Below are 17967 nucleotides of genomic sequence, written 5' to 3'. Positions count from 1 at the left end.
TGAATATAGAAACAAGATACAGGTCGAAGGGTTTGGAGACTGTTGCATTACCAAATGTGTCCACTGTGCTGCTCCACACACAGGAAGGTAACGGAGCAAGACCTCTGTCTTGTTCTCACTCCTTTCTCAGGACAGAATGTGCCAACCCAAGTGAATCTGAATAACTGATGGCTGGGTGAGTGTTCTCTGTGTCTGTCTTTGGAGTGGTAGCCACCACCACCCTATTTTGTGTACCAGGAGCCAGCACCAGTAAGACACATTTCCTAAATGCTGTGTCACCTGTGGTGCCAAACCCTGGAACCACACCCGTGACCAACCATCACCCCAAAGATATAAGCAATGATACCTCAGATGGGCCCTGCTTTCTCCTCCTCACATCAGGCTGTTTCTATTTTCATGGATAATTTGATTTCTTCCTGCCTGTCTTGAGGGTGGCAGGGACTCCACAGAGAGGAGCAGTTCCTCCCCTGGGATCAGTAGTCTAGGAATCAGGGAAACAGGATGTGAGCGGTGGGTTCTGAATCTCCAGCTGGGCAAAGGATTTCCCTGTGCCTCCGGCAGCCAGTGTGGAGCAGCCACCAGAGGGCAGCAGAGATCACCTGGCAAAGCCACTTGGACATGGGGAGCATCTAGACATCAGCTGTTCTAACAGCTGGGGAAGGTGGGTTGCGATGACATGACACCAGTAGAAAAAGGTGTAAGTTTCTACAGTATTACTTTTGATAGTGCTGTAAAATTCTGACTTGGTGTCTCTCAGATCTGTCTTCTGTAGAATCTGCCTCTGTCTCTAGCATAGGTCCAGTACTTACTTCATGCCTCTCCAGCCCAGCCCATTCCTGCTAAACTCAGTTACTACCAAACCTTCTTCAAGCCTGGTCTGTCCCTGGCACTGAGTACACTGTGGGGCTACTGAGGCATGGCATGGATGACTCCTGTCCCACGAGTTCTCCCTCAGGACACAATCCTACCACACCTCGTGGCTCCCTAATACTCCATGTGCACTTGGCAAGGGAGGAATTTGTTCAGGTTCTGAAGTTCCCCAACATAGACCTGGGTAGGACACCGCACTGACCTAAGCTCTTCCAGTCACCTGGAGAGTAAACATTCTTTAAAAAGTTCAGAAAATGCAGACAGACTCCAACTCTGAGCTCTGCTGTGAGAACACCTGCTCAGGAGCTACACCAGGACAGTGAGAGGGATGGAGTTGTGGACCCCAGACTATGGGATCAGAGGGTGAAGCAGAATTCCCTGGGCTGAAAGAGGATCTGAAGGGCTGCCCCTCCAATCTTTGTGTCCCTTGGGGCTGAGCCCATTTTTAAAACCACAAGGCTCCTCAGCAGCATCCCCTGAGCCCTGGCTGATTTGCATGAACAGCAGGTGTCTCCAGCAAGGGGATAAGTCAGGCCTGGGAGGAACCCTGCCCAGCCTCAGGACCTCAGGGAACAGAATCGAGGCACCTCCACCATGGCCTGGATCCCTCTCCTCCTCGGCCTCCTCGCTCACTGCACAGGTGCTGTGCCCAGGCTCACACCCACCCCAGGCCCAGGGTTCTGGGACAAGCCTGGCCCTACTCTGAGCTCAGCAGGGGAGTCTCAGTGGGGACAGGATGCTCAAGACACTGCTGTGGGATGGGGGGCTGGTGGGGTGATAGCCCCCCACTGTGCTCACTGATCTGTGTGAGCCCTGAAGGGCTGTACCTGCCCAGGGAAAGGAGAGGGGGGTGGTTCTCATTGGTTCAAAGGCTCCATCCACCAGGCGGGCCCATGGGCCCCAGGGACTAAGATGACAACAGAGTGGACACTGGGGCCTAGAGAATCACTGGAGCTTAAGCCAGGCAGGTGGGAGTGTTCAGGGGATGACACCCCAGGCTGGAAACCCACCTCTCACCTTCTCTCTTGCAGGCTCCGTGGCCTCCTATGTGCTCACTCAGCCCCCATCAGTGGCAGTGAACCTGGGACAGACGGCCAGGATCACGTGTGGAGGAAACAACATTGGAGATTATTATGCTTACTGGTACCAGCAGAAGTCAGGCCAGGCCCCTGTGCTGATTATCTATGAGGACAGCAACCGGCCCTCAGGGATCCCTGACCGATTCTCAGGCACCAACTCGGGGAACACGGCCACCCTGACCATCAGCGGGGCCCAGGCCGAGGACGAGGCTGACTATTACTGTCAGTCATATGGTAGCAACTATGATCCTCACAGTGACACAGGCAAATGGGGAAGTGAGACACAAACCCCTTCTGTCTGTGTCACACTCTCCTCCAGCCCTTGGAGGTCTGTGCACAAAGCAGAGCTGGTCTGGCCCAGGTCTCCTGAAGACCTCAGATGTCCCTCTCATCCAGTCCCCCAGGCTGGCTCTGCACAGGGGGGGTCAGAGTGAATATTCAGCTGATAGCACTAGGCTCCCCTGCTTCTCAGGTCCTGGGTGTGAACTGGGAACAGAGGGCCTAGGTAGAGAAAAGACACGGGGACTTTTGTCCAGGGCTCATTATCTCTGCACTTCCATGTGGTGGCTGTGGGCTACTGCTCTCACAACTGACAAGGATTAGAGCCCCAAATTTCCCAGCTCACCTGAGGTCCTGAAGCCCTGGTGTCATGTGTGGAGCCACCTTCACCTGAGTGCAGTAGACACCGTGGGGTCACCCACACCCTGTCTTTTGGGCTCACACACCCACCCACTACTGCCTGGAGCCTCTGACAGCTCACAGGGGTGCTCTTCACTGCCAAGGACTCTTGCTTCAGAAAACTGCCTTCTCGGAGAGGTTCAGTTAAATAATCTCCTGAGGCCTAGAGGCCCAGGCCCTGCCCCACTTTCACATGTCTTGAAAGGTCCCAGCTTTAGAGCTCCCTGCAGGAATGAGGCCTCATCTGATGTCTCACTCCGTGTGGGTCACTTCTCCTGCCCAGTGTGACCTCTCTCCTCCTTCCAGATCTCCTACACAGGCACTTCTCCATTCAGAGTCTGCCTTCAGGAACCCAATCCAGGATGACCTGCATCCCCAACAGGGTCATCAGGGACCTGAAGAGGCCACTATATACTCATAGAGCTGGCGTTTCTCCCCCAGATCACCAATGTGCTTGTCCAATCCCCAAACAGATCAGACCATTCCAGTATTTTTATACAATGAAAAAAGATGCAGACACACTAGGTGCTCTGCAAGTTAGGGAGTCACATCCATCCTAAGGGTGAATGAGGGACATGAGGCAGTTGCCTCCTTCTGCAACGTGACCAGAAGATACAAAACCATGGAGTGAGCCACAAAATGGGTGTTGCCTCACTTCTATCCCCCAAATCTTGTACAAGAATCTCTCCTTACACCCACCTTACCCAAAAACATAGAAAATAATTCTGTGAAAAACAGTTCAGCCTGTCAATATGGACACTTAACAAGCCACCACAGCGACCCCTTATCTGTATGAAATCCACCCACATCCCCAGAAATCACTGTCTCCAATTAAGAGATGTTGACAGCAATGATTCCACCAAATATGATGAAACCACCCAGTGAACAATTATAAACATGCTCAGTCCTACCCCCCAAGAGCATACAAAATACATTTTTCTCTGTTAGGGATATTTATTTTTGTCCCAGATGTTTTGACATCCTATAACTTCAATATTGAGAAATAAAGTTAACTGTTGTTAACACATCTGATGTTAGAGGATAAATTGGATGTAGCAGGAGAACTAAACAGAAACTTATGATTAATATACATCCAAACACATTCCTACAACATTAGGAAGAAACACATGTTATTTCTACCCTGCTCATTTCTTTGACTACCCCACCACCCACCCATCCCCTTCCCACAGCAAATACCTGAGCTAGTCACCATCGCTGCCCGTTGGTAGGACTAGACCTTCATTCTAGAAAGTTGGTCCATTATCAGACCTGCTGAATTGGATTGTGGTGCATTTATGACTGTAATACAGACCCAGGGAGTATTAGGGGATCTCGTGCATCCATACACACCCGTGCTTGTGCCAATGGTGTAGTAGACACCCAGCTCCCCCGTGTAGTCACCATAAAATGCCCCAACCAGTGCCGTCCTCTCTTGCATATGATTCACCCCCAGGAGGAGACAAAAGTAGACAAGGCACACTCTCTGCCTCCAGAGCCATGCACCCCATATTCCCTGGGGTCTCACCCCATCCACAGCACACACTCCATGTGACTGGTGAAAGAGTCCATTCTTAACCCATTTTCTCCCCATCACTACAGGGTCTAGAATCTGAATCAAGTTCACTTGACCAGAGCAGGACAGTTAAGCCCCATGTCCCAGGTGGCCAAATAGGAGATAAGCAGAGGAAGTGAGATTTTCCACAGTGGCCTAAACTTCAGCTTGTGAAGCTCAGTGAGCACACAGTCCCTTGATGGGGCGGGAGGGGGGTGTCTCCACAAGATGTAGCTGCAGGTGCAGCAGGTTGGGGTGGGGTCCAGGCATCTGCATGTGGAACAGCTCCCAGGTGAGCCTGCAGTGCTCCTAGTCCCAGGTTCACTCTGTGTGGCTTCACTCCTGCTCCCCTGCTGCTCCTGCACAGGTGAAAAGCCCATAGGGAGGCACAGTATGTGGCACAGATGACCTGTTCTCTCCCACCCAGGGTCCATGGGGTCAGGGCCCTGCCCTCACCTGTGTCCACATTGCTCTCTCCCCTCAGTGCTAGGATAGTAATCTCTGACTCAGCTTTCCTTTCTTCTTCCAGACCCCTCTCCTCTCCTCTCTTACTGGCTCTGTGCCACCCCTGACCTGAGACAGCCTCCCTCCAGGTCAATGGTCCTGGGGAGGCCCTGGGGAGCACCTGCTCCCAGCTCCTCTGGAGATAAGCTCATGAACATACCTCTTAGTGCCAGGAGAAGCCAAGCCAGGACCCCGAGCTGGTTATACATATAGATATAAGCAACCATCTGAGTCCAAATCTGAGGATGGAATTTAAGGACATGGTCTCCCTGAGCACAAACAGAAAAGAGGGCCAGGACAAGGTTGGCCATTGCTGTGCCACTTACCACAGCAGTGGGAGTGCCTGGCAATGAATCAAGTGACAGAGAATGATGGACAGTGGCACATAAATGCTGCTGCCATGGCCTGGCTCCCATTCTCCCCACGTCTCTGAGAAGCTGCTGGTCAGGCCTTAGGATTAGGTGTCCTCCCTGGTCCTGGCCCAGCCCCTCCTGGGTAGGACACTGTAGCACGTTTTCCAGAGGAAGCATTCATGAGGGAATCTGAAGACACAGTGTGGAAAGTGCGAAGTGAAAAAGAGGAAAAAGTTTTCAAATTGAACAGAGAACCACCAAGCTATTAGGCACCTTTAGCAAGGGAATAGGATGTGATTGTGTCAGAAAGGGAGAGAAAGTGGAGGTGCAGAAATGGAAAAATATTCGAAAGTTATTGGCCAAAATCTTCTAAATGTGATGAAACTCAAGAGGGACAGGTCTAAAAATCTCAACAAACCACAGCCACAAGAAATAAGAAGAAAAAAGGAACAGCCCTATAAATATCAAATGTTCTTTGCAGTGAAAAGGAGACAGTGGTAGAAGCAGCCAGAGGAAAAGACACTGCTCTCAGGGGAACAAAGAGGAGGATTCTAGTGGATTTTGCATTGGTGGAAATGCCTGTGAGAGACAATGGATTAAAATCTCTAAATTACTGAAAGAAAGAGAAAAACAATTCTTCATCTACAGAAAATAACCCTTAAAAATGAAGTCTAAATAGAGTCCTAGGGGGAGGACCCAAGATGGTGGAAAACAGCATGGAAGTTTCTATTTCATCTCGTGTCCATGAAATACAGCCAGATCAACACTAAACCATCCTGCACACCTAGAAAACTTATTTGAGGATTAAGACAACAATCTGCACAACCTGAATTCAGCAGGTACATGGTGTGGAGAGGTGAACTGAGGGAGAGAGAAGCTGTGGAGGGCAGGGAGCTGTTTTTGCTTGCAGAGAGAGGATGGAGATGAGGGAGAAAAGAACCCCCCCCCAAAAAGCAACTGGAGAGAAAGTGGAAAAGTGGAAAGAGCCACAGGGACTGAACTAAAAAGGGAGAAAGGAGACAGGAGAGGGTTTAAATACCATTAAGACTCTATAAACAGGAGGAGCACAGAGTCTGAAACTCTGCAGCTCAATACCTGGTGGTGCTCTGGTGGGAAGGATGAATCCCCAGGAAGAGAATGGGGTCCAGGAGGTTCTTGGGCCACAAGGGGAAAAGCGGTTCCACTACTAGAAGGATATTTGGTAGAGGCTGTGCAGCCACCTGGTCCCAGAAGACCCCAGAGAACAACCACATTCACTGGTGCTGGAACAAGGTCATTAAGGGTGAAGCCTGGTGCCAGATGTGTGTTGTGATTCTCCATAATCCCTGAAACGCTGTTGCTACACAATTGCGTAAACTTTTTCTGGGGTGGGCTGGCACCCAGCAGCAGTCTCTGGGCATCAGCAGCAGCACGGTCCCACGAACATTCCCAGGTGTGGCTGGCACCTGGCCATTGCTCAGTGAGACCCTCCCCCAGATGGCCAGAATGGGTCAAAGCCGCAGTCCCTCAGAAGTGAGGGGTCAGGAAACACAGCCACATCTGAGATAAAACTCAGGAGGGAGGTGCCGCCTGATAAAACTCAGGAGGGAGGCAACCTGATGGCTTGGTCACAGACAGTGTAAAAGCAGGGAGAGGTCAGAAGCCGGAAACAAAGGACAAGTGCACTATTGCTGGACAGGGAGAGCAAAGAGTTCTGATGTCAGAGACTGGTAGCTGGGTGACACCATTTTCACCCCTCCCGTGCATGCACATACACACCTACAAACGTCACAACAATCCACCCCAGTAAGCTAACCAGTGCCATCTAGTGGAGAATGGAACCATTACACTAAACCCTGCCCAACTGAGCCAACCTCACTCTTCAGGAACATCACAAATCTCTCCGCCTGCTTGTTTACAGACTATAAAGTGCTTCATAGTTTGACTTCTAGGGGAAAACGATATAATTTCAATATTTCAGTCTGTTCCTGGTCCATCTATTCAATTTTCTTTTTTTTCTTTTTTGTTTCTTTTCTTTTTCTTGAATTCAGAAAGGGAAAACATTTATTTTTATTTCCATTTTTATTAAAAATATTTTTCTTTGTTTTTTCTACTATATTTTTTACACTTTTCTAACTTTTTCAAATTCTGTTTTACTTCCACCATTTCATTTTATTTTATTTCATTGTATTGATTTTCTCAAATTTTCAAACGTTTTCCTTTTTTTTTCTTGTTTTTCTTTTTGTTCCTCCCCCCACCCTTTTTTTTCTGTAATCTAGCAAGCTCCTTTCAATAACCAGACCAAAACACACCTAGGATCTAGCATCATTTATTTGATTTGTGTGTGCGTGTGCGTTGTTTTCAATTTTTTAATTTTTTTAACTTATTAATTCCTTTTCTTCCTTCAAAATGATGAAATGAAGGACTTCACCCCAAAAGACAGAGCACAAAGAAATGGCAGCCAGGGATTTCACCAACACATATACAAGCAAGATGTCTGACCCAGAATTTAGAATCATGATAATAAGAATAATAGCTGGGGTTGAAAATAGAATCCTTTTCTGTGGAGATAAGAAAAGTAAAAGCTAGTCAGGGTGAAATTTAAAAAATGCTATAACTGAGCTGCAATCTCGAATGGATGTCATGGTGGCAAGGATTGATGAGGCAGAGCAGTGAATCAGCAATATAGAAGACAAACTTATGGAGAATAATGAATCAGAAAAAAACAGACAGACTAAAGCAAAAGAGCACGATTCAAGAATAAGAGAAATCAGTGACTCATTATTATAAAGGGACAACATCAGAATCACAGGAGTCCCAGAAGATGAAGAGAGAGAAAAAGGGGTAGAAGGGTTATGTGAGCAAATCATAGCAGAAAACTTCCCCAACCTAGGGAAAGACACGGACATCAAAATCCAGGAAGCACAGAGGACTCACATTAGATTCAACAAAAACCGACCATTAATAAGGCATGTCATAGTCAAATTTACAAAATACTCAGGCAAGGAAAGAATCATGAAAGGAGCAAGGGAAAAAAAAGTCCTTAACCTACAAGGGAAGGCAGATCAGGTTTGCAGCAGAAACTTGGCAGAACAGAAAGGAGTGGAAGGATGTATTCAATGTGCTGAATTGGAAAAATATGCAGCCAAGAATTCTTTATCCAGCAAGGTTGTCATTCAAAATAGAAGGAGAGGTTAAAGTTTCCCAGACAAGCAAAAATTAGAGGAGATCATAACCACTAAACCAGCCTTGCAAGAAATTTGAAGGGGGACTCTCTGAGAGGAGAAAAGACAAAATGAAAAAAAAAAAAGACCAAAAGCAACAAAGACTAGAAAGGACCAGAGAACACCACCAGAAACTCCAACTCCACAAGAACATAATGGCAATAAACTCATATCTTTCAGTACTCACCCTAAACATCAATGGACTAAATGCTCTAATCAAAAGACATAGGGTAACAGAATGGATAAGAAAACAAGATCCATCTATATGCTGTTTACAAGAGACCCACTTTAGACCTAAAGACACCTTCAGATTGAAAGTAAGGGGATGGAGAACCATCTATCACGCTAATGGCCAACAAAAGAAAGCCAGAGTAGCCATACTTATATCAGACAGTCAAGACTTTAAAATAAAGACTGGAACAGGAGATGAAGAAGGATATTATATCATAATTGAGGGGTCCATCCACCAAGAAGATCTAACAATTGTAAACATTTATGCTCCAAATGTGCAAGCATCCATATATATAAATCAATCACAAACATAAAGAAACTCATTGATAATAATGCCATAACAGCAGGGGACTTTGACACCCCACTTACAGCAATGGACAGATCATCTAACAGAAAATCAACAAGAAAACAATGGCTTTGAATGACACACTGGACCAGATGGACTTAACAGATATATTCAGAACATTTCATTGTAAAGCAGTGGAATATATATTCTTCTCCAGTGCACATGGAATGTTCTCCAAAATAGATCACATACTGGACACAAATCAGCCCTCAACAAATGCAAAAAGATTGAGATCATGCCATGCAGATTTTCAAACCACAACGCTGTGAAACTAGAAGTCAACCACAAGAAAAAATTTGGAAAGATAACAAATACTTGGAGACTAGAGAACATCCTACTAAAGAATGAATGGGCTAGCAAGAAGTTAAAGAGGAAATTAAGAAGTACATGAAAGCAAATGAAAATGATAACACACCGACCAAAACCTCTGGGATGCAGCAAAGGCAGTCATAAGAGGGAAGTACACAGCAATCCAGGCCTTCCTAAAGAAGGAAGAAAGGTTTCAGATAGACAAACTAACCTTACACCTTAAGAGCTGGAAAAAGAACAGCAAATAAAACCCAAAACCAGCAGAAGACAGGAAATAATAAAGATTAGAGCAGAAATCAATGCTATCGAAACTAAAAGAAAAAAGAAAAAAAAAACAGTAGAACACATCAATGAAACCAGAGGCTGGTTCTTTGAAAGAATTAACAAAATTTATAAACCACTAGCCAGTTTGATCAAAAAGAAGAAGGAAAGGACTCAAATAAATAAAATGAAGAATGAAAGAGGAGAGATCACAAGCAACACAGCAGAAATACAAACAATAATAAGAGAATATTATGAGCAATTATATGCCAATAAAATGGGAAATCTGGAAGAAATGGACAAATTCCTAGAAACATGTAAACTACCAAAACTGAAACAGGAAGAAATAGAAAATTTGAATAGACCCATAATCAGTAAAGAAATCAAACTAGTAGTCAAAAATCTCCCAAAGCACAAGAGTTCAGGGCCAGATGGCTTTCCAGGGAAATTCTACCAAACATTTAAGGAAGAGTTAACACCTATTCTCTTGAAGCTGTTCCAAAGAAATAGAAATGGAAGGAAAACTTCCAAACTCTTTCTATGAAGCCAGCATTATCTTGATTCTAAAACCAGACAAAGAACACCCTAAAAAGGAGAACTATAGACCAATTTCCCTGATGAACATGGATGCAAAAATCCTCAACAAGATATTAGCCAGTCGGATTCAACAATACATTAAAAAAAAATATTCACCATGACCAAATGGGATTTATACCTGGGATGTAGGGCTGGTTCAATATTTGCAAAACAATCATGTAATTCATCACATCAATAAAAGAAAGGACAAGAACCACATGATCCTCTCAAAAGATGCGGAGGAAGCATTTGACAAATTACAGCATCCTTTCTTGACAAAAACCCTCAAGAAAGTAGGGACAGAAGGATCATACCTCAAGATCATAAAAACCATATATGACCCAACGCTAATATCATCCTCAATGGGGAAAAACTGAGAGCTTTCCCCCTAAGGTCAGGAACAAGATAGGGATGTCCACTCTCGCCATTGTTATTCAACATAGTATTGGAAGTCTTAGCCTCAGCAATCAGACAACACAAAGAAACAAAAGGCATCCAAATCGGCCAGGAGGAGGTCAAATATTCACTCTTCACAGATGACATGATACTTTATATGGAAAACCCAAAAGATTACACCAAAAAACTGCTAGAACTGATCCATGAATTCAGCAAAGTGGCAGGATATAAAATCAAAGCAACAGAAATCGGTTGCATTCCTATATACCAATAATGAAGTGACAGAAAGAAAAATCAAGGAATCAATCCCATTTACAATTGCACCAAAAACCATAACATACCAGGAATAAATCTAACAAAGAGGTGAAAAATCTATACACTGAAAACCATAGAAAGCTTATGAAAGAAATTGAAGAAGGCACCAAAAAATGGAAAAATATTCCATGCTCCTGGATAGGAAGAACAAATATTGTTAAAATGTCAATACTACCCAAAGCAATCTACATATTTAATGCAATACCTATCAAAATAACACCAGCATTCTTCACAGAGCTAGAACAAACAATCCTAAAATTTGTATGGAACCAGAAAAGACCCCGAAGAGCTAAAACAGTCTTGAAAAAAAAAAAGCAGAAGGCATCACAATCTGGACTTCAAGCTACACTACAAAGCTGTAATCATCAAGACAGTATTGTACTGTCAGACACTCAGATCAATGGAACAGAATAGAAAACCCAGAAATGGACCCACAAATGTATGGCCAACTAATCTTTGACAAAGCAGGAAAGAATATCCAATGGAATAAAGACAGTCTCTTCAGCAAGTGGTGCTGGGAAAAATGGACAGCAGCATGCAGAAGAATGAACCTGGACCATTTTCTTACAGCATACACAAAAATAAACTCAAAATGGATGAAAGACCTCAATGTAAGACAGGAAGCCCTCAAAATCCTAGAAGAGAAAGCAGGCAAAAACCTCTTTGACTTTGGCCACAGCAACTTCTTACTCAACACGTCTCCACAGGCAAGGGAAACAAAAGCAAAAATGAACTATTGGGACCTCAACAAAATAAAAAGCTTCTGCACAGTGAAGGAAACAATCAGCAAAACTAAAAGGCAACTGACAGAATAGTAGAAAATATTTGCAAATGACATATCAGACAAAGGGTTAGTATACAAACTCTATAGAGAACTTATCAAACTCAACACCCAAAAATCAAACAATACAGTGAAGAAATGGGAAAAATACATGAATAGACACTTCTGCAAAGAAGACATCCAGATGGCCAACTGACACATGAAAAAATTCTCAACGTCACTCATCATCAGGGAAATACAAATCAAAACCACAATGAGATACCACCTCACACCTGTCAGAATGGCTAACATTAACAACTCAGGCAACAACAGATGTTGGTGAGGATGTGAAGAAAGAGGATCTCTTTTGCACTTCTGGTAGGAATACAAACTTGTGCAGCCACTCTGGAAAACAGTATTTTTTTAATTTTAAATTTAATTTTAAAAAATTAAAAATAGAAATACCTACAATCCAGCAATTGCACTACTAGGTATTTATCCAAGGGATAGAGGTGTGCTGTTTTGAAGGGGCACGTGCACCCCAATGCTTATAGCAGCTCTATCAACAATAGCCAAAGAATGGAAAAAGCCCAAATGTCCATCAATGGATGAATGGAGAACGAAGATGTGGTATCTATATACAATGGAGTATTACTCAGCAATCAAAAAGAATGAAATCTTGCCATTTGCAACTACTGGATGGAGCTAAAAGGTATAATGCCAAGCGAACTTAGCCATAGAAAGACAAATATCATATGAATTCACTCATATGAGGACTTAAGATACAAAACAGATGAACATAAGGGAAGGGAAGCAAAAATTAATAAAAAAACAGAGGGGGGACAAAACATAAGAGACTCTTAAATCCTGGAGGGATTGTGGGAGGGGGGATGGGCTAAATGGGCAAGAGGCATTAAGGAATCTACTTCTGAAATCATTGTTGCACTATATGATAACTAACTTGAATGGAATTTAAGAAAATAAATTAAAATTTTTAAAATGGTGTAAACACCACAATTAAAAGACAGAGATTGTCAAATTGAGATTAATGGTATCAGCCAAGTATAGGCTGCATATAAAAAACATATAGTAAATAAAAGACACTAAAATCTAAGCACAAGCCTGGGATAAGTTCCCAATGAATTCTGCTGCACAATGTGGAACATAAAAAATTCACAGGGAACAGAAAGACAAACTGGGAACGTGAATTGAACACTGAAGAACAGTTGGGATGGGGAATTTTATCATGTTTATTTTACCATAAAAACATGGAAACAAATGATCACAGTACATTATTCATGAGAACAGCTACAGAAATGCCCTCAAGTTCCCCTTCTCTTCCTCCAGGCTTTAAGACTTTTCAAATACAGAGTGACCCGAGCTCCTCTAAGAGAGCCCAGAGGTGAGCACAGCTCCACATGAACCAGATTCATGAAGCCCATCCAGAAGCACAGAGATGCTCTACACCAGCCTGAGAAGGAGCATTTTCACAGGGACCACTCGGGTTATGAGTGAGGCTTGATGTGGTCAGGCTCAGCTACGGGCTCAGGAGACAGAGCTTTGGGATCCCCACCTGACTTGGACCCTCCTGCTCTCCTTCCTCACTCTCTGCCCAGGTCTGTCAGGCCTGCCCACAGGCTCAGTCCCCACTGGACCCTGCACATGGCTCTGATCCTGAGCTCAGCCCAAGGGATGAGCTGGGGTGAGACCCCTGAGAATTAGCTGCCAAATCTCCTGAATCAGCAGACCCTATGGTCCCCTATAACACTCACCTATCCCCATTAGAGTGACCATGAGAATCCTGTCACTCCCACCTGCTCGGAGAGAGAGGAGCATACAATAATGTATAGAAGAGCCAGCAGGACCCAGGCCACGCCCCCACATAGCAAAAATGTAATGTGTATGATGTGAAATTGTATGTCCAGGTCTGAATTAGTAGAATTCCAAATTCATCCAAACCACCAACTATGCTAGTGTAGATGTCCTCCCACCAAAACTCCCAGAGGTGTGGGTTGTAATAAATACAGGAATGGTAGAGATTGTAATAATAATAATAATAAATTTTGGTGCACACATGAACATTAATACTAGGGGCAACACCTATTCACACCATGTCCCAATTGCACTAACTTTAATGTGGAAACATCAGTCTGGATACCTAAATGGACAGAAAAAGGGGTGGCTATAAGATATCACATAGGTTTCCTAGACCATGACCCTCTGTAAATGCATTCCAGTTTACCCTGTGCTCTCTTTTGTAACAATAGGCCAGTCCAGGGCATTTCAATGCTGGAACACATACAGGAATTGTGCTGCCCTGCCTCCATGCATTTTGTAAGTAGCCTGATTGTGCTGGGCTGGGCTGGCAAGAGGTGGCAGCTGCCTGAGAAGTTGACAAGTACTGTGGGGTGACCTGACCCGCAGGAGGGAAGCTCCTGGTCTGAGTCTCCTCCACCAGCAGGGGGCAGCAGAGCTGCATCAGGAGGAGCAGGACGGAGGCTTGAGCTGCCCAGGTGGAGCCTCACAGGGACACCAGACCTGGGAGTCAGCAGGTGTCCAAGGTTCACTCATCAGAAGAAAATTGGGATGATGCATCCTATCTCCTCAGGCCGTAGGAACCATGTTCTGAGAGGGTCAGACACACAATGTCACCCAGTACACTGATGGATGTCCTGACACTATTAATGCTTCCCTTGGGAAATGCCAATGCCCTCACTGTCCACCGGTGTTCCTGGAGGCTGACTCCTCTGGGATGAACATGTCTAGAGACACCCCGAGCACTCGCCCTCAGCCTCTCCTTCTCCACTTCCAGAAAGACCTAGACCCGGGGCTGAAGTTCTTTTGCTCAGGAGCATCTCACACCAATGATCTTTGTCAATGATTCTCATTACTAATTTGGCCCTAATGTTCATTATGGTAACCATACTCACTTGTCATTTGTCATAAAGTGGAGATATATATATATATATATATATGAAACACACTTTATACATATATATACACATACAGATGAGATATATAAATATATATACATATATAAACATACAAACAGCAGAAATATATAAATATATATACATACACATATTCCTAAGTATATTCATATATGTATACATGCATAAATATATAATATTGAAGGATGTGTAACAGAAATATGGTATCATACTGAAACACATACCTGGCACAGGAGTCAGAAGCTGAAGGAGGATGAAAGGTGCAGCCATTGCAATGTGGTCACTGTCATATGTCAACAAGGTGACCCAGCAGATAAGCCTCAACGTCAGCTACAAAAAGGCTAATGCTTCGCCTCCAGTTTTCTGGGAAATTCACACAGGAATCACACCTGCGGTTCAGTAAAAGTGGAAACAAACGGCAAAATAAATTCTGAAAACATATCACTGCAGCCCTGAAATTTTTAACTTAGGAGAAAATATCACCTTGAAATTGAACTAGTTCAGATTCCTAGTCACCTTAGGTTCTCACTGCCCCTTCACCCTCAGACTAACAGAAATCTGCTCTGCAGACCCTAACTCTGCTGTCTCCAAACACACGCCTGGTACCTGTTCCTTCTTCCCATCCTGACAGCAGCTCCAATGTCACCTCCCCCGAGAGGCCTCTTCCAACCACTTCCAACCACACAGTATCTTCCTGTCATTTTGTCAGATCTCCGTCTGCACATTACCTACTACTGAACTTTTCCCCCAATCATTATTTGACTAATTGATTGACTTGTGGCAATTGATTTGTAATAATGAAAAACATAGGCATGATGATCAGACACAGGAACAAATAGGAGACTATTTTCTCCTCTGATAATAAGTTCTGGATCAGATGGTGTCTCTCCAGGTATTCACCAATTCCATGAGGTTCCAAATCATCTCACTTTCTTTTCCACCATCACTACTATGGAGGCCTTGCTTTTCATTCTTGTTGACGACAGACATCAGGATGGCTGCTGCAGCTCAAGCTATCATATCCTCTATGTTCAAGAGGAAAGGCACTCCATAAACCCAGTCTATTTCTTTCCTTCATGAGAGGACATGTCTCGGGAAAGTATTCCAGACACTGACACTTATATGGGCAAGTGCTAGGCCACAGGGTGAGTCCTCTGAGGGACCTCAGAATAGCGATGGTCTGGCTATTGAATGAATATAGAAGTCATGATACAGGTAGAAAGTGGTAGAGACTGTCTGCTGTATCACCAAAACAAGTGTGTCCATTATGCTGCCCCACCTATAACATGGAAACTCTGAGGCAGGGACTAGGCTTTCTTCACACTGACTTCCAGGATGAAATGTCCACTAGACCAACGTGGGTCTGAGTGAATGTTGTTGGATAAAGTTCTTGTGTCTCTGTCCTTGGAGCTGGAGCCACCACAACCCTATTTTGCTGCACCACCTGCCTGCACCAGGAAGAGGCAGTCCCTGAGTCCTGGGTTCCCCAGGTGCCAAGTCCTATAACCCCACATATGACCACCCACCCCCCTAGAGATATATGCTATGAGTCCTCAAGGGGCCCCATCTTCTCCTCAATTGATCCTCTTCCTAGTTTCATGGAGAACCTGATCCCCACCTGCCTGGTCTTGAGGCTGGAAGTATCCACAAAGAGAAGAGCAAGTCCTCCCCTGGGGTCAGCAGTCCATGGATCAGGGAATCAGGATCTGAGCAGTGGGTTCTGAATCTTCACCTGGACAAAGGACTTCCCTCCACCTCCACAACCAGGGTGGGGCGGCCAAAAAGGGACAACAGAGATCACCAGGCAAAGCCGCTTGGACTAGAGGGGAGCCCAGCATCAGGGATTCTAAGATGCAGGGGGCGTTAGTCACCATGACCTGACACCTGAGGGAAAAGGTGTAGGTTTTCTGCTGTATCACCTTTAACATGGCTGTAAATTCTGATTCAGTGTCTCTCAGATCTGTCTCCCTCCTAGGGTCTCCCAAGAGCAAAGACAGGACAAAACACGGTGTTGAAAAGTCAGATTCAACCATGAGACCAGAGAGTGAAGAAGCACAGTACCCTGGGCTGAGGGTGGGTCTCCAAGGGGTTTCCCCTGTCCTCTCCTTGTCTCTTGGGACTGAGCCTCTCTCTGAAACCACACAGCCCCTCAGCAGCAGCCCCCGAGCCACAGCTGATTTGCATGAACAGCAGGTGTCTCCAGCAAGGGGATAAGTCAGGCTGGGGAGGAACCCTACCCAGCCTCAGGACCTCGGGAGCAGAATCAGGGCACCTCCACCATGGCCTGGACCCCTCTCATCCTCAGCCTCCTCACTTACTGCACAGGTGCTAAGCCCTGGTTCATACCCACCCTAGCAGCAAGGTTCTGAGACAAGGCTGATTCAGAAGAGGGCTGCCTGTGGGGGGTAGGATGCTAATGAAAAGTCTGGAGGGGTGAAATTTTCCCACTGTGCTCACTCACTCTGTGTGAGTCCTGAGTGGCTGTCTCTACCCAGAGAATAATGATGGTGGCCTCTTTTGTTTAAAAACTCCATCTGCCAGCCAGGTCCATGGGTCCAAAGGGCTGAGAAAGTGGGGGGGGGGAGGGGGCAGAGAATCCCTGGAGATCAGCCAGGCAGGTGGGAGTGTCCTCAGAATGAAACCGAAGCTAGAAACCCACCTCTCCTTTTCTCTCTTGCAGGTTCCGTAGCCTCCTATGTGCTGACTCAGCCCCCCTCAGTGTCGGTGAGCCTGGGGCAGACGGCCAGGATCACCTGTGGAGGAAACAACATTGAAAGTAAAAGTGTTCACTGGTACCAGCAGAAGTCAGGCCAAACCCCTGTGCTGATTATCTATAGTGATAGCAACCGGCCCTCAGGAATCCCCGACCGATTCTCAGGCACCAACTCGGGGAACACGGCCACCCTGACCATCAGCGGGGCCCAGGCCAAGGACGAGGCTGACTATTACTGTCAGGTGTGGGACAGTAGTAGTGATGCTCACAGTGACACAGGAAGATGGGGAAGTGAGACACAAACTCCTTTCCAGTCTGTGTTACATCTCCTCCAGGCCCAGGATGTCTGTGGACCGTGAGCAGGTCCGGTCCAGATCCCCAGATCTAAGGTCCTCAAGTACTGGTCCTACCTAGCTCTCCAGGAATCTCTGCACAGGGAGAATCAGGAGTGGATTTAGGGCTGACAGAACTAGGCTTCCCTGCTTGTCTGGGCCTGGGTGTTAACTGCAGACAGAGAGCCTGAGTGACTGTGATCACAGACCCAGGGGAAATTAGGGGATCTCCTGAATCCATACATTCTCACCCTAGTTGTGTAGTAGAAACTCTCCCCCCTTGATAATCGTCATGGATCATCCCATCCAGTGCCCCCTCTTTACCTGACGACTCACTCCCAGGATGAGGCAGGAGGGGCCATGGTGCATTCTCCACCACCAGAGCAGTGCAGTCAATATGCTACTGGGAACTCAACCATCCCATGGGGCTGGTGAAAAAGGCTAGTCTTACCTATGTTTCCCACATCACTACAGGGTCTAGAATCTGAGTCAAGCTCGTTGACCAAGGCAGGACAGTTAAGCCCCAAGACCCAGGTGG

The 17967-nt window shown here is 45.6% G+C and overlaps 3 protein-coding genes, 1 long non-coding RNA gene and 1 gene segment (V, D, J or C); 4 read left to right on the top strand and 1 right to left on the bottom strand.

Annotated features, from left to right (window-relative positions):
* The window catches only part of LOC106988627 (immunoglobulin lambda-1 light chain-like), a 308524-nt gene that overhangs the window by 154462 nt on the left and 136095 nt on the right, over positions 1 to 17967 (top strand). The gene's annotated exons all lie outside the window — the stretch shown is intronic.
* The window catches only part of LOC128312485 (immunoglobulin lambda-1 light chain-like), a 442895-nt gene that overhangs the window by 312160 nt on the left and 112768 nt on the right, over positions 1 to 17967 (top strand). The gene's annotated exons all lie outside the window — the stretch shown is intronic.
* The window catches only part of LOC106988621 (immunoglobulin lambda-1 light chain-like), a 505411-nt gene that overhangs the window by 388105 nt on the left and 99339 nt on the right, over positions 1 to 17967 (top strand). Inside the window, exons 1-2 of one of the 3 annotated variants that reach the window (XM_053206517.1) lie at positions 16577 to 16709; positions 17065 to 17363. The exons of the other annotated variants lie outside the window; for them this stretch is intronic. Coding sequence (XP_053062492.1) covers positions 16664 to 16709; positions 17065 to 17363 — 345 coding nt within the window. The 5' untranslated portion in view covers positions 16577 to 16663. Of the gene's footprint in view, positions 1 to 16576; positions 16710 to 17064; positions 17364 to 17967 lie in introns of those variants that run through there. 3 annotated transcript variants of the gene reach the window in all.
* LOC106988734 (immunoglobulin lambda variable 5-39-like) overlaps positions 1 to 17967 on the top strand; it is a 603934-nt gene that overhangs the window by 500737 nt on the left and 85230 nt on the right.
* The window catches only part of LOC113595120 (uncharacterized), a 251930-nt gene that overhangs the window by 162451 nt on the left and 71512 nt on the right, over positions 1 to 17967 (bottom strand). For all 3 annotated transcript variants that reach the window (XR_008291857.1, XR_008291856.1, XR_003415578.2), the window contains exons 6-7: positions 17044 to 17857; positions 14609 to 14773 (exon numbers count right to left, since the gene is read on the bottom strand). This is a non-coding gene — a long non-coding RNA (uncharacterized LOC113595120). The remainder of the gene's footprint in view (positions 1 to 14608; positions 14774 to 17043; positions 17858 to 17967) is intronic.

This window comes from Acinonyx jubatus, chromosome D3 (genome assembly GCF_027475565.1).
Source record: "Acinonyx jubatus isolate Ajub_Pintada_27869175 chromosome D3, VMU_Ajub_asm_v1.0, whole genome shotgun sequence".
NCBI lineage: Eukaryota > Metazoa > Chordata > Mammalia > Carnivora > Felidae > Acinonyx > Acinonyx jubatus.
The sequence above is the reverse complement of the archived record's forward strand: the minus strand, read 5'-3'. Positions and strand labels throughout refer to the sequence as shown.